The sequence below is a fragment of the Nicotiana tabacum genome, chromosome 13 (assembly GCF_000715075.1).
Source record: "Nicotiana tabacum cultivar K326 chromosome 13, ASM71507v2, whole genome shotgun sequence".
Taxonomy (NCBI): Eukaryota; Viridiplantae; Streptophyta; class Magnoliopsida; order Solanales; family Solanaceae; genus Nicotiana; species Nicotiana tabacum.
Window position 1 is genome coordinate 44,648,318 of NC_134092.1, and position 16,914 is coordinate 44,665,231.

The following is a 16,914-nucleotide window of genomic DNA, read 5'->3' on the forward strand; positions in this document are numbered from 1 at the left end:
CCATGAAATGGTGCCCTCGGGCCATAAAGATGGTGCCTCTGGACGATGACGCCTTTGAATAATGATATGCAGTTTCGAGAGATCCTCAGGCTATGGCATGATGTCTTTGGGCTATGAGGATGATGCCTTCAGACTATGATGCCTTTGGAAAATATGGCAATGTTTCAACCTATGAAATGTAAAGATGCGGCGATATCAATCATTTGATAGAGGGAATAGGTGATGCTTAGTCATATGCGAGAATGAGACAAGGCAACGCTTAGCCTTGTATGTGATGAGGGCAGTGCTTAGTCCTATGTAGAGAAAGGCAGCGTTTAGCCTTATGCAATAGTGGAGACAATGCTTAGCCTCATGCAATGTAAAGGGACAGTGCTTAGTCTCATGCAAAGGAAGGCAGTTCTTAGCCTCACGCGATAATGGAGGTAATGCTTAGCCTCATGCAATGCCATGAAGACAGTGCTTAGTCTCATGCAAGGGAAGGCAGCGTTTAGCCTTATGCAATAGTGGAGGCAATGCTTAGCCTCATGCAATGTAATGGAGACAGTGCTTAGTCTCATGCAAGGAAGGCGGTGCTTAGCCTTATGCAATAGTGGAGGCAATGCTTAGCCTCATGCAATGTAATGGAGACAGTGCTTAGTCTCATGCAAGGAAGGTAGTGCTTAGCCTTATGCAATAGTGGAGGCAGTGCTTAGCCTCATATAAAGAATGAGGGCAGTGCTTAGCCCTATGCAGAGAAAGGCAGTGTTTAGCCTTATGCAATGATAAGGGCAGTGCTTAGCCCTATGCAAAGAATGAGGGCAGTGCTTAGCCCTATGCAGAGAAAGGCGAAGATTAAGAAAGTGATTCTTAGCTTGACACGTTTGCGCTTGGCGACATATGTCGGTGTGAAGAGAGTGGTCTCGTTGTATATATTTCTAATTTCTAGTCGTGATTGTTGTTTCCGTTGTGCTTGCATCCAAGGAAAAATCATGAGTTTTTGGGGGAAAGGTCGGTTCGTGCCTTTGATTCCTCAGTTAGCCTTTGCTCCTCGCCTTGACGCCTTGTTCACGTCACCCTGGGTAACATCTGGCTACTACAAAAATGAAAATTTCGAAAATATACATTTGTGATAAATAATTTGTGAGAAATTCAGTTGTTTGAAATATGTGATGATGCATAAAACAAATAATTTTGTCGAATCGGAGACTTGTGACACGCTTTGAGACATTGCAACCTTCTCAACTCGGAATTTTGAGGACCCTCCTCAAAATTCTGCCCCAGTTTAAATGCATACTTACGACAATACACTTCTTAGCGATCCTTGACGTAATAAGACTGACAAAACTCGAAATTTTACCCCGGTTCCTGACCGTAGAGGGGAATGAAGATTTTATTATGATGTGACCGAACCCACTGGGCTGCCTACGTATCCCCTCTTAAACGGGAATAAGGTCAAGCGTAGTTCAGGTTACATCAAAATAAAGTGCAAATACAATCTTAAATATAATATCTCTTGACAGCATCCGAATTGATAGGTTTTGGCCATATTTCTCCATCCATCTATGCAAGTATAAGCGCTCCTCCTATCAGTACTCTATGAACCATGTAACGGCCTTGCCAATTTGGTGAGAACTTTCCTTTTGCTTCTTTCTGGTGTGGGAAGATCCAATTCAACACTAATTGCCCAGGTGTGAATTGCTTCGATCTAACCTTTTTTTTGGAAGCCCTTGCTACTCTATTTGATAGAGTTGATCGTGACACACTACATTCATTCTTTTACCGTCAATGAGAGCCAATTTCTCATACCGACTCTGTATCCATTCCGCATCACTGAGCTTAGCCTCCTATATGATTCTTAGGAAAGGAATATCCACCTCAGCGGGTATAACAACTTCAGTACCGTAGATCAGTAGATAGGGGGTTGCCCCAGTTGACGTACGAACTGTGGTGCGGTACCGGAGCAAATAAAATTGTAGCTTCTCATGCCATTGCTTGTAGTTATCCACCATCTTCGTTAATATCTTCTTTATGTTCTTGTTGGCGGCTTCCACAGATCCATTCATTTGCGGCCTGTATGCTGTGGAATTCCGGTGCTTGATTTTGAATGTTTCACACATGGCTTTTATCAGATCACTGTTGATATTGGAGGCATTGTCGGTAATGATTGACTCAGATACTCTGAATCGACAAATAATACGATCTCGAATGAAATCTTCTTCGACCTTCTTAGTCACAACTTTATAAGAAGCGGCTTCGACCCATTTTGTGAAGTAATCTATAGCCACCAAAATGAACCTGTGTCCGTTTGAAGCAGCGGGTTTAATCGGTCTGATGACATCCATGCCCCAGACAGAGAAAGGCTAAGGTGAACTCGTTGCATTGAGTTTATTTAGTGGCACCCGTATCATATCGGCATGTACTTGGCATTGGTGGAAATTTTGAACATATTTGATGCAGTCTGTCTCCATAGTCATCTAGAAATACCCTGCCCTTAATATCTTCTTGGCTAGAACGAACCTGTTCATGTGAGGTCCACCGGTTCCGACATGTATTTCTTTGTGCAATCTAGATGTCTCTTTGGCATCGACACATCGCAGCAATCCCAAGTTAGCAGCCCTTCTATACAAAATTCCTCTGCCCTGAAAGAAGTAGTTGGCCAATCTTCGAAGCGTGCGCTTCTGAGTGTGTGTAGTATTTACTGGGTATTCTCCTTTCTCCAAATACTTCTTGATATCGTGAAACCATAGGTTTCCATCAAACGCCTCTTCAACATGAGCATAATAAGCTGGCTACTTATGAATCTCTATCAGGATAGGATTAATGAAATTCATGTTTGGATGTTGTATCATGGAAGACAAGGTAGCCATCGCATCTGCGAACTCGTTCTGAATCCTCAGAACATGTTTGAATTTTATCTTTGTGAACCTTTTGATCAAATCTTGCACATAATGAAAATATGGCAATATTTTAGTGTTCTATGTAGCCCATTCTCCAACTACTTGATGTACTAGCAGATCTGAATCTCCGATTGCCAGTAACTTCTAAATATTCGTGTCGATGGCCAATCTGAGTCTTAAGATACAAGCTTTGTATTCTGCCATATTGTTGGTGCATAGGAGCGTGAGCTTTGCGAATACCGAATAATATTGACCGATTTATGATTCCAAAATAGCTCAGATGCCCACTCCTTTGAAGTTAGCGGCTCCATCGAAAAACATCCTCCAACCATCGTATGTTTCATCGATATCTTCTCCTATAAATGTCACTTCCTAGTTGGGAAAATACGTCTTCAACGATTCATATTCTCCATCTACAGGGTTCTCTTCTAGGTGATCGGCCAATGCTTGCCCTTGATTGCCTTCTGGGTTACATAGATGATGTCGAACTCAGTTAGCAATATCTGCCATTTTGCTAACTTGCCTGTAGGCATGGGTTTCTGAAAGATGTATTTAAATGGCTCCATCCTCGATATGAGATATGTAGTGTATGCGCAGAAGTAGTGTCTCAATTTCTGGACTATCCATGCCAAAGAATAACAGGTGCGCTCCAGCAAAGAGTACCGTGCCTCGTAAGGTGTAAACTTCTTACTCAGATAGTATATTGCATGCTCTTTTCTCCCGGTTTCATCATGTTGCCCCAGGACGCAACCAAAGGCTCCATCCAACATGGATACATATAGCAATAAAGTCCTTCCCCGCTCTAGTGAGACCAACACAAGTGGCTTAGACAAATACTCCTTGTCTAAAGCCTTTTGACATTCTTCGATCCAGCTCATCACAACATATTTTCTCAACATTTTGAAGATCGGCTCATATATTACCATTGATTGTGCTATAAAACGGCTGATATAATTGAGGCATCCCAGAAATCTCATCACATCCTTCTTGTTCTTCGGCGGTGGCAAGTCCTGCATGGATTTGATTTTTGATGGGTCTAGCTCAATGCCGCGGCTACTGACGATGAAACCCAACAACTTCCCAGCAGGTACTTCGAAAGCATATTTTGCAGATTTTAGCTTTAGATTGTACTTTCGAAGCCGGTCGAAAAACCTCCTCAGGTATGCTTTATGATTCGAACTCCTCTTAGATTTGATGATAACGTCATCCACGTACACCTCTATTTCCTTGTGTATCATATCATGGAAAAGAGTAGTCATGGCCCTCATGTACGTAGCCCCAGCATTCTTCAAACCAAATGGCATCATTTTGTAATAATATATCTCCCATGGCGTGATGAATGGTGTCTTTTTGGCATCTTCATCGTCCATCCAAATATGATGATATCCTGTGAAGAAATCCACAAAGGATTGGAGTTCGTGTTTGGCACAGTTTCCGATCAGTATGTGTATGTTGGGCAATGGGAAATCATCCTTAGGGCTTGCTCTGTTCAGTTATCGATAGTCAGTGCACACTCTGACTTTCCCATCCTTCTTTGGAACTGGCACAATGTTGGCTAGCCAGTTTGGCTACTCGACCACTCGAAGGACCTTGGCTTTGATTTGCTTGGTAACCTCTTCCTTTATCTTCAAACTCATATCTGGCTTGAATTTTCTGAGCTTCTGCTTTACCGACGGACACATGGGGTTGGTAGGTAGCTTGTGAGCTATTATGGATGTGCTTAACCTAGCCATGTCATCGTAGGACCATGCAAAAATATCCTTATATTACTTTAGAAACCTGATGTACTCTTCCTTCTCTGACGACGATAGATGAATGCTAATGCGAGTTTCTTTGACTGTTTAAAAATCCCCTAAGTTAACTGCCTCAGTTTCTTCTAAATTGGACTTTGGTTTGCTCTCAAATTTCTCTACCTCTTTGACGATTTCCTCAGGTATTATATCATCCTCCAAATATTTCGAATCACGTTCCTTATGTTGCGTTGTCTCATTACATGTCACAGTCGTAGGTTCATCAGGATATGTAATAATTACGCCGAAAAAGAATGTAGAAAGATAATAATAAATAAACGAAAAGCAATAATGCATTAACAAAACTTAATATTGTCAACAAGTACAACTCGATGTCTTGAGTAATTATTTCAAAACACAACACTGAAAATATCTTAAATGCCCAAAAATAATTTTAAAATAAACCATGCTAATTCTGCCAAGGCTACCCAGGTACTCGGCTAGCCCTGGATGGTGCAACAGTCCATTTCTTGAGAACAACTCCTTCTCTCATTGTCTGAATGGTAAGGTCTTCCTCCTCCTCCTCCTTCTCCTCTAAGATTGCACTGCAATTCATATCTTCCTCGTCCAGAAATAGCTTCCTCATACCGACCAAAACCTTGTCTTCCTCGGATCCCCAAATTACATCAGTTTGGAAGAATGTCTAGTGCAATGGTGGTATGGGTTGTTCCAATGGATAGTAAGCGGCACGTCAAGACGGTATCTAATCCTGATATTCTTGCACGATATATTCATACCTGAGACTAAAGGTTGTGCATTGGTTCCGTGATCCCTTGAAGTTTTGGGCCAAGACCCTTGCCTGTTTCATACCCCAACCACATCAGTTTGCTCTCTATCTTATTGCTCCACCATCGACACTTCTTAATTGCGTTTGCTCGCTCAATGCAGTGGTATGTTTCTCCTCCCAGTTTCCTCTTATTCTCGATAGTTGGCACAGTCTAGTTGGTGTAGATAGGGTTACTTCCATCTCTGTGAATAATCACCTCTTGATGATTCCACTCGAACTTCACTGCCTGGTGCCGAGCAGAAGTGACTGCCCCAACTGCGTGTATCCATGATCGTCCCAATAACAAGTTGTAGGTAGCGGATATGTCTAGCACTTGGAATTCAACATCAAACCAGGTCGGGCCCATCTGCATATCAAGGTCGATTTCTCTGATAGTGGCTCTCTGAGATCCATCGAATGCCTTCACATTCATGCTTCTATCTGTATCTCATGCAGGCCTTTACCCAGTCTTTCAAAGTAGTCAGCGGGCATTTTTTTAGACTAGAAACCCCATCTATCAAAACCCTGACAATGAACCTGTCTTTATATTGCTCAGTGATGTGCAATACTTTGTTGTGATTCAACGCTTCTGATGGTAGCTTATCTTCGTGGAAAGTAATCTTGTGACTCTCCAGTACTTGCCCTACCATATTATCCATCTCCCCATTAGTGATACCGATAGGCACATAAGCTTCACTTAATACCTTAATCAAGGCATTCTTGTGCACATCTGAATTTTGCAACAACGACAAGATGGATATTTGGGCGGGAGTCTTGTTTAGGTGATCAACAACAGAGTATTCCCTCTCCCGTACATTCCTCCAAAGATCATTAGTGCTTGTCTCCATGATATGTGGCTTAGATGTGGTTTCTTTGCTTGTTCCTCGAAGATTCTCGAGTGTATAAACTCTTCCAGTTCTGGTCATTCCTTGCGCAACACCTGTCTCTTCCATCTTGGCTTTTCCTTTTCTTCTTGCCTCAGCCACATAATCCCACGGGACAACATCAGACTTGTAAGATGGTGTTGGAGCTACCATCATAGTAAAAGGTGTAGCTACCTCGACCTCGAATGGCACCTGGGTTTGCACCACAATTGGCAAAAGGGTAATAAGAGATGTTTTGGGAGCGTCCCCTTCTCTAATCAGTCCGATGGATCCCTCCTGGTCCCATTCTTCATCAGTTTCTATCACATTCATTCCCTCGCCCCTATGATCAGAAATAAGGTTATTACGGACATTCGGCGTGGTCTCCTTTGCTTGTATAACTTTGGTGTCAATCAACGTCTGGATCTTGTCTTTCAACATGCGACATTCCTCAATGGTATGACCCATCATGTCTGAATGGTAGGCACAAGTTTTGTTGGGGTTAACCCACTAGGAAGGGTTTTCAATAGCAATAACAGGTATGGGGGTGACGTAACCAGTGGCCTTTAGTCTCTCATGCAGTTGGGCTATAGGTTCAGCGATGGGGTTATATTGTCTGGGAGCTCTGCGGTCAAAGTTTGGTCGTGGTTTAGGATAGTTTTGGCGGGCAGGAGGAGGTGAATGGTAATATGTAGGTTGGGTGTTATAGGTATGGTAGGTGGTAGCAGGGTATTGGTATTTTAGAGGTGAGGGTTGGTATGTGGCTGGATGTGTTTGATAGTTAAGAGGAGACTTAGGGCCTTGGGCTACCATCACAGCACCTACTTCCTTCTTCTTTGAAATACCTCCCGAATATAAAGCTTTGTTGGTGGCTTGCAGCGCCTCGAAGTTGGTCATCATACCACTCTTAGTCCATTCTTCTATCCTTTCTCCCAACTTGATGATATCGGAGAACTTGTAATTCTCTATAACTATCAACCTTTCAAAATACTGTGGATCCTCAGCTCTGATGTAGAACTTGTTCATTTGTTCTTCTTCAAGTGGTGGCCTCACCTTGGCAGCCTCTGATCTCCAACGAGAAGCATACTCGAGGAAGGTTTCTGTTGGCTTCTTCTTGAGGTTCTGGATATAGAAAACATCCGGCGCGTTCTCTGTATTGAACCTGAATCTATCCATGAAATCAGATGCCATGCTTACCCAATTTTCCCACTTCTTCGGATTCTGGCTAATATACCAAGATAAAGCATCTCCTATAAGACTTCGCATGAACAATTTCATGTGAATTTATTCATTCTTTCCCACTCCTACAAGCTTGTCAGAATAGGTTCTCAAGTGCACCTTAGGATAACCGTTGCCATCAAACATCTCAAACTTAGGGGGTTTGTAATCCTCTAGCAGTTCCACATCTGGCTAGATACACAAGTCTTCATAGTTCAAACCTTCAACACCCTTTCTCCTTTTCAAGTGGGGCCAAGTTTTCATGACATTCGCCATGGCATCATATCCACTATAACAAAATTTGTGGACCAAGTTTTCATGATATTTTCCATGACATCATATCCACTATTAGGCCAAGGATTTCTTGCTATAAATAGAGGAGCTTCTCCTCATTTGTAAATACACCAATTTAAGAGTTTTTCACTCGTCTTTCCTTCTCTTCCTTTATTTATTAAGAGTATTTTAAAAGAGAGTGAGTGTTGGAAAATACTTGTGTGAACCTTTTCTTTGGAAAGATCTTGTGAGGTTATTCTCTTGGGGTATTTGGGATTAATTAGAGTATTTAAATTAATTTTGTACTTTTGTTTGTACTCTTGCTAGCTCCTCTACCATGTTTCGGATGAGCAAGTCCTTTTCAGTTGGTTCAGGTACGTATGGGGTTTGTTTCGGCGTATGGGGTACAGTTTCCATGTATATCGGGTTGCCTTGGTGTTTTCCTAGAACTTGGGTATATGGGTGATCATTGATCAAGGTTTGAGGGGGATCGGGGGTAAGTTGTGGTGCGTTTTGAGGGGTGTGATAAGTGGTGGTTTACAAATACTGGGTTGGGTGATGGTGGTGTAGTTGAGAGGTTTGCACTGGTGGGAGGTTAAGGTTTTAAGGAGGTGCAATATTGTGATACTGGTGCATTGCGGGAGTATTTTGTGGAGCTATGGGTGCTGGATTTTGGGCCTGGGTGTTCTGCGGTGGTGTTTGGTTCTGAGTGGGTGTGTTTTGCTGGTTGATGTCTGGGATGTTTAGAGTAAGGGAGAGGTTTGTGAGTTTTTGGACCTGCTCAAGCTCACCTTGTAGTTCCAAGATTTTCTGTTCCAAATGTAGGACCAACTCATTCTGACCTGGCGTACTTCTTCCATATGAGGTTTCAACATTTTCTGCCATGGTAGCATTGTCTTTTCGATTGCCACTTAGATCGTCCATCTTCCCTATGACTTTGCCTTTACTTTTCGGGTCGCTAGGTGGAGGAGGTGGTGGAGGACCTTTGGATGTAGTGTGGTATACTGATGATGCTAGAATGCACGAACCAACCTTTGGGAATGTGAGTAATCAAAAGAAAGAAAAAAAAAGGTAACCAAGTCAGTAAGACGAAGTAAAAGAGTGTTTGCAATATTTAAGCACGTATCACATAAGGTCATGCAATAATTCGCGTCCTAATTATAGGGACCTCATTGTGCCTGAGGTAGGCCTAAGCGACACATAGACTTGGAAAAAATTCATGCCAACGTTGCCTTATTTCATTAATGCGGAGATAAGCCAAATCAATCTTTCACTAAATTAAAATAATAATTATAAAGTCACTAATGGCATTAAGCCTTATTACATCAAAATCTAACGAAATCTAATCTAGAAAGCAGTAAAGAACTTTATCTCCTCGTTTACTTGTCCCCCGAAAGACCTTATCCATGCTTGACTCTCTTGACTCTATCAATCACATTTTCCAGATCGCGCATATCGAGTAGCAAGTAAGCCATTGCCAGCTTCCTTCCTTCATCATGGTCCATGCCTTTACAATCCCAAAGCCTCTTTCTTATCTTCCCCTCTAGCTCTATCAGTCCTTGCTCTAGATGCTCTAACCTCTCTGTCGAATTACCTGCAATCTCCTTCCATTATCTGATCTCCTCCATATCCACCTTATGTTGTTCTAGATGCTTAGCTTCAGATTCAAACACTCTTTTACGTAGCCTCTTGTACTTCACCTGTGCCTCAACCACCTCATCTATGATTCTATCTTTCAGATTGACCCCTGGTTTGACGTCCCCAGCTATGTCGTCTTCCAACCATGAGATATAGTAGTACATATGACCGGCGTGATACCTGCCTATCTTAATAGTCTCTCCTTCCACGATGATCTTACGATTCCATATGTGTTGGGCTTCAAACTTGAATGTGATGACATCTCCTTTGAAATCTTCCGTATATTGAACCATGTTGGAAACCCGAGTTATGACTTGCTTCCTCCTAGCTTGCCTCATTACCCTTAGAGGAGCATAAGGGTAGATGCCTCGTAGCCTGATCAGTACCAAGTGAGTAGTCCCTTTTGACATGATGATGAACTCACTACTAGGAAACCACTCAAACAACCAATGCGCTTGCTCGTCTGTCAGATTGTTGAAGAAACGCACCCAGCCTACAGCATTTCCAGGCTTTGCAAACCTGTCTGGAATGAATGTCATCTTCTTTGGATGATGACTGGCAATGTAGTCATTCACTGGCCTTCGCAGAAGCTCCTGGCGATAATCACCCCTCTGAAAGTGTTCAAGCAGCCAAACTTGTAATAAGAGATTACAACCCTCGAAGTGTCTGAACCCATACTTGCACTGATCCAGAGCACGGTACTCTCATCTTTATCATCAGGATGATAGTGTATTTCTCCCCCTCGGTACCCTCCATTAAGGTCCTGGCGACCATGGCTAAGCGAGTGTGAATCCTTCCCCTTGCATTGGAAAGATCAACATACGCAAGAAACAGACTATGAAGACATAGACCTGGCAATGCACCCATCCCAAAGAGGTAATGGCTAGATCCTCGTGATGCAGACGCAATTAGCAGAGGCGGGATATTCTCGACCATACCAAACCTGGGGATTTCGTGCTTCATTTTCTGCAAACGAATAAAAGTTAGCCCTTTCCCCCTCTAGATTCGACTATTTATGCAACAATGATCAACATGTTGGCACATTTTCTCCAAGTAATGCACATAATATGATGGTGCCCTTTGGGATTATGGAAATACCATTGGACTTTGGACAAGGTTTATCTAAGCGGGTTGATGCATCAATTACATCCCAATCCATAATAGGTCTAGCATGATGAATGTACATTTTAAATCAGAGTGTGGTTTCTAGAAGGGTCTAGACTGGTACTCTCAAGTGGACAACTTGAGAGGGAAAGGCACGGGACCGTCGATTGCACCGGTGATCGACTAGTCTACTGCTAATAAGCCTTTTTGGTTTAAAAGGGTATTTTTGAGGAAAGCGCGGACACTTATCAAGCGCCGCTATGTTGATAGTAAGCACAAGTGGAGTATGATGTTGAAAGACAGTTCAATGCAAAGATAGTAACACATTTCCAGATATTTGCATGATGAAAGTACATAAAAAATAGTACGTAATATGTTAAAGATGAATAGGAGAAAGAAAAGAAAAAGGAAAGACAAAAGAGAGAAGTCAGTTTAACTCATGAAAATGTACGAGAACGTAATTAAATAAAGAAAATAGGGAGATAGGGACGGGAGATACCTGATATAGCAGTCTTAAACAAGATGAAGGAAATAGGGAGGGGATGTACATGTCATAGAAGTTTAAGCAAACAAAGGAAATAGAGAGAGGATGAGCATGTCATAGCAGTTTAAGCAAGTAAAGGAGATAGGGAAGGGATGTACATGTCATAGCAATTTAAACAAATAAGGGGATGTCATCAAAGAATCCATTAATCCACATAAGTCAACTTCATTATGGTAAGAGCCTAAGTATATCCCCATCAGAGTCGTCATGCTGTCGCGCCCCATTTTCTTGCGAAAGAGGATTTCGATAGGTGACAACTCCATTAAACGGGTGTTAAAAGAGAAGAGTCGCCACCTAACAATTTCTAAGGTGCGTTAGGGCACTTGTTTTCAAATAACTCTATTTTAACTAGTCTGTATCACCAAAGATCGGGTAAGGGCTCAAATTACCTCAAAGAGAAGGTGTTAGGTACTCTTCAAGGTCCACAATTACAGTATGTGGGATTGTTGGATTATAATTTTCCTATGTGATCGTGTGAGTGAGGAAAGACAAGGAATTTAAAAGTTATACTATGATGTAAACAATTGTAAAGAGAATTGCACAAGAATTAGGTTCTATATAAATAATCAGTTCTAGTACTTAGAGTTTACAAGATGCAACTTAATTATTCTAAGTTCAAAAGACACAGTGCGAACAATAAACATATAAGGGGGGAGGGGGGTTCCTAAGTTTTTTAGCTTAAAGGATCACCCCGTACAACATAAATAATACTTCATAACTCCCTTAGGGTAGGGGTTGCTCATATTATTCAGTGGGCACAGACTATCATCTCCTGCTATCCAATTACTATATTAAAGTTATTTACCTAAAGAACTCTAATTCAATTCTAAACCGTGTCCTATGCGTGCGTTACCCGTCCCATGCCTATGGTCCAGGAGGCTTTGGACCTACTATTTGGGTGGTTCTAGACTTTACTTAGGGTGCTCAAAATGATAAAACTAGGCGTACATTAAAAACATGTAGGGCTACACATAAAGAGAATAAGTGGCTTAAGTTAGCCTCCACACTCAAACAATAAATGTACGTGTGCAGATTCTTATATTAGGTAGTAGACAGTTTCAGAATTAAGACGCATTAGAGTCGTTAAGTCCTATAGGCATGGCTTCTACGTGATTCTGATTCCAAGTGTCTTACAGGCAGTACTGGTGTTTTAGATTAACAAATTTGCATATTATAGGTATTACAAACCCTATAGGCATGATATCTAAATTATTTTTGCAATGAGGTAGTAAAACAGTTCGAAAACTTAGAATTACCGGCAATTGATTTTATAGATAGACTTCTTAGGCGAGTAACAATATCCTATCGGTAGGATTTCTAATAGTTGGTATTTGAACTTGGTTTTACCATACTTATTCCTAGAGGCATGCTTTCTAAGTAGTAGAAATAAAACAACAGAGGTGGTTGATTAGTTAATTAATTGGAGCCATATAGTCATGGTATCTAGATGAGCATTAGCAAAGGCATATATTGTTACATCCTATAGGCATGTTGTCTAATAATTAAATAAGTCGTTATTGGCATTTAGTTCCTATAGACATGCTGCCTAATAGTGCACAACAGTAGACATGGAAACAGTTACAACATTTACTCAAACCAACATGCTTTGAATAGTGTACGAGTATTAGACAAGTTAAGTGGAGTGTGCGACTTTCTATAGGCATGGTTTCTATGTGTGTACAGAAATAACGCATGTCGAACAAAGTAGCAAGTAAAGCAAGTAGATCCTATAGGCATGCTCTCTACTCGTTCATGTAAGAATTAGGATACCCCAACCCCCTTTTCACTAATATTCCCTATCGTTTGTTTACAAATTATTACAGGACCAATGATAAAAGAAGAAACAAACTCCAATATTACAGAATCGAGATGACTACATGCCCAACAAATAGAGCAGACCCAAGAGGACATAATCTAGCACTGCCTGGGCCTTCAACAGGCTTGTTCCTCTCACAAATAGCAGACCCAGACCCGAACTCAGCTCAAACATTGGAGAGTATGTTCATTTGCACAACCCAAAGCTACATATGGACTCAGATCAAACCCAACATTTACAATATTGACCACTTAACCACATAAGTTAATGGACCACACATGGAAATCAACTAAAAAACCCTAGAGAAATACCTCATAGAGCCAGGATTGTGTGACATTTAACAGGATTCATAAACACATTGGCATTTCAGGAGCAAGAGTGACATGATTGATTAAGTAAAGAACAAGAAACTAGGAGAGCCAAAAGACTTTTTTTCCAACATGGTAAATGCAACATAGATTAAACCATTAGGCAGGTGATAGCATGCTAAAGATAGACATAACACTAGGAAAGTTAGGGAGACGTGCCATTTGGGATTAACAGGGTAAACACACTAGACACATACGAGATGAACATGCTATGTTTTCCAGAATGAGTTCAGAATAGAGCATGATCCATAGTTAGCCTAAAAGAAAATTTTGGTCTTAGGAGTCTAAGTTATGATGGTCAAGTAGAGTCATAGTCAGAGAATGAAAATTACACATAACAAACAAACAAGAAAACAATCAATAGGAAGCCTAGTCATGCTGAGTGTAACACAAAGATGCCCAAGTCCAAAGTATCATAGTAGGAAGACACCTAGTTGGGATAGTATTAGCATAACATTAGAGTTACAAACAACAAAGAGACCTAGTTGGGTAGTATTAGCATATAGATTCCTCATGAATTGACTTTAAGAAAATAGCAGATTGTACATGAAGGACTCGACAGAAAGCAATTCATTTGGACTAATTCTGGGCATGCATTAACTCCCTAGGAGGTTCTAAGTCATGGATTCATGATAAGCAACAGACCAGTTATACTTAAACATGAAGATGAGCAATCAATCAAGTTGGATACCTATAATGGACATGCATTAAGGCTAGTAATGTCGGGAAAGCATATTGGACTAAGCATTTAGACAATATTGTCACATGATTTGCAAAGAAACAACAAGTTGTACATAAAGAATTCAACAGGAAGAGAGAAATTTTGAGCAAGAACATAGTTTCCTAAGAATTTTAGTACAAGAAATCAAAACAAGGTGCAACAAACATCAATTAGGTTTAATTACGAACCGAGCAAACGTGATGAATCAACTTAGCTAACTATGCATGAGTTAATATCAGGACTTGAACAGAGTTGAAGCTACTACAGAATGGTATACAAACAGGCTTATATACGAAGTGGCATAATATAGAAATTGCGTGAACTCAAAGAAATCCAAGTAGCACTAGTGCACATAACATAAAAACAAACAAAAGGAAGTAGAATTGCGAGGGTATAAAGCACTAACCAGTTGCAAACAAAGCGAACAAAGAATGAGAAACTCCAAATCTCAGAAATAGCGGCGATTGTAGGAGAACAGCGAAACCCCAAATCTCTAGTGCTTCAAAGTTGACAAGAGCCTCGAAGTGGGCTCCGAGCAGTGCTTGCACTGGGGGAGGCTAATAAAAGGATTCGGTGGCCTTGGCTTTCAGTCGGCCAAAATCAAAAGCCTCAGAATAGTATGAATGAGAGTGAGAGAATAGTAGTGGTAGCAGTAGTCAAATAAATAGGTTTTTTTCCAGTGCTCGAAGGGGAACGGGGACGAGGTTTATATAGTAGCAAGCTTGGACGAACAAATAAGGAAATATAATCAACTAACACAAAAAAAGGAAAGAAAATATCCCATGCACAATTAAAAATAACAGAGGAAGTAAGAACTCCGAACCCTAGTTGGAGTCGGATTTAGGGAAAATCATTCACAGACTCTAATCACGACAGAATCACCGGAGACATACCATATACAAGAGAAATTTTCCTTAAGTGTATAGAACCATAATCTCACCTAGAACCATAGAATCATAGCCAAATCTATGAAAATCAAACTTGCCATAAGTATAATGGTAACGAAAGTTACCATAAATGAGTGATAATAGCAGAAAAAGTAAGTAGAATCTGCGTATGAACTCGTACAAGGAAAGTATAAAAGAGAATCTCTATGGTCAGCTAGGGTTTAGTGTGAGAAGGGAGAGATGAGAGGATACATAGATGGCTGGATGGAAAAATTGGGTCTCTAGGGTTTGGGCGAGGGTTATAAAGAGAGGGGAAGGGCTGTTGTGGGCCGTTGATCATTTAAGATCAACGACCAGGATTGAAAGGGGAGCGAGACGGGTATGAGACGGGTCACAACCGGGTTAAATGAAGAGGTCATTTGGTTTGGGCTGCTAAAGGGTTAAATGAGATGGGCTAAGTGCCTTGGGCCTGTCTTTGGTCCGAAAAATTGGCCTGCTTTTGTGCCAGCTCTTGAAACCCCTAAAACTAATTAAAAATAAATTATTAAAATATCTAATAAATGGAAAATATATTTATTATACTTTGAAAAATGCTTGAAAATAATAATTCAACACTATAAAAATATAAAATGCTATTTTTAGCATAAATAATGCAATAAATATAATTATGTATAGAATATAGGCTATTATTGCAAAAATTGTGTAAATAACTCAAATACAAATGTTATTATATATAATGAAGTAAAAATATTATAAAACATACATGTTGGTATAAATAATAAATTTGGATGATTAAATCACCCCAAAATAATTTGAAGGGATAATTACTAAATATTTGAATAATTTAAACATAAGAAAATCAATTTTAAAGCTTTATAAATTATAGAAAATACTTATATGACTCTTGTAAATTAGGTAATAATGCAAAAATGATATTTCGAAGGTATATGAAATACTTTATAAAATATGAGGGCAAAATTGGGTATCAACATTGAAAAATTGAAATTTTGACCTCAAATTGAGGTCGGATTTCAAAACTAATTATATAACCGGGCTCGGGGGTGAACATGTAAGTGGGTTTTGGTCCGAATCTCGGGTTTTGACCAAGCGGGCCCGGGGTTGACTTTTGTTGACTTTTTTCAAAATCATTAATGATTGAATCTTTTTCACTCAAGGGTAGTTTCTAAAGCCTATTTTGAATTATTTGAACTATATTTGGCTAGATTTGATTGGTTTGGAGGCTAATTCTAAAGGAAAGGTTGCGGTTGTGCCTTGATTTGGTTGCGGAGTGAGGTAAGTGTCGTGGTTAACTTTGACTTGAGGATTAGGACTTGTTGGTCTATTTGCTACGTGTATTATATGTGGGGACGACGTATATGTGAGGTGACAAGTATATATGCATTGTCATTGGGTTAAAGCATGCAGGTGGAAAGTATTTCGTTGTATTATATTGTTTCATTGATTATAGTCTCCATGCTATTACCTTTTTATTATTCACCTCATATTTATTGTTTATTTTGAAGATGTTGGGAAATTTGAAAGTTGAGTTTGTTATCATGGCACTATAATTGAAGTGAAATTATTTTCCGTCTTACATTTGTTACTAAGATTTGTATTGTTTCTTGGTGAGAAAGAGTGAAAAGCACGAAGGGTGTTGCCGTGCCTTGTTTGCATTCAATATCATATATTGAGAGGTTGTGAGGATTAAAGCACGAAGGGTGATGCCGTGCATTTGATTATTTATCATCATTTATCATATTGTGGGAGGTTGAGAGTAAACAATTGAAGGCTGATGCCATGCCATTTTATTTATGATATTACATGGTGAGGACAAGACATTAGGCCGGTTGTACTCATGCTACATTTTTACACTTCTTGTGCTGATACTGGTGTTGGTCCCAACGGTGTCTAGTGGTGTTCTGCTTGGATTCAGCCTCATTTGGAGACTTGATGTATAGCTGCACGGTGTCCGCAGCCTTAAAGTCCCTTTCGTTCTCCAAATTACTGTTTACTTAGTCTCAAATAATTGTACTTTGTTTCAGACCATGTA

At 40.3% G+C, this 16,914-nt stretch overlaps 1 protein-coding gene across 1 annotated transcript; it reads right to left on the bottom strand.

Annotated features, from left to right (window-relative positions):
• Positions 1-5,869: 5,869 nt before the first annotated feature.
• On the bottom strand, positions 5,870-9,291 carry LOC142168102 (uncharacterized). The gene is made up of 4 exons (XM_075228762.1): positions 9,202-9,291; positions 8,578-8,818; positions 7,106-7,446; positions 5,870-6,805 (listed from the first exon to the last, which is right to left on the bottom strand). The coding sequence occupies exons 1-4, from the start codon at positions 9,289-9,291 to the stop codon at positions 5,870-5,872; spliced, it is 1,608 nt and encodes a 535-aa protein (XP_075084863.1).
• Positions 9,292-16,914: the final 7,623 nt, after the last annotated feature.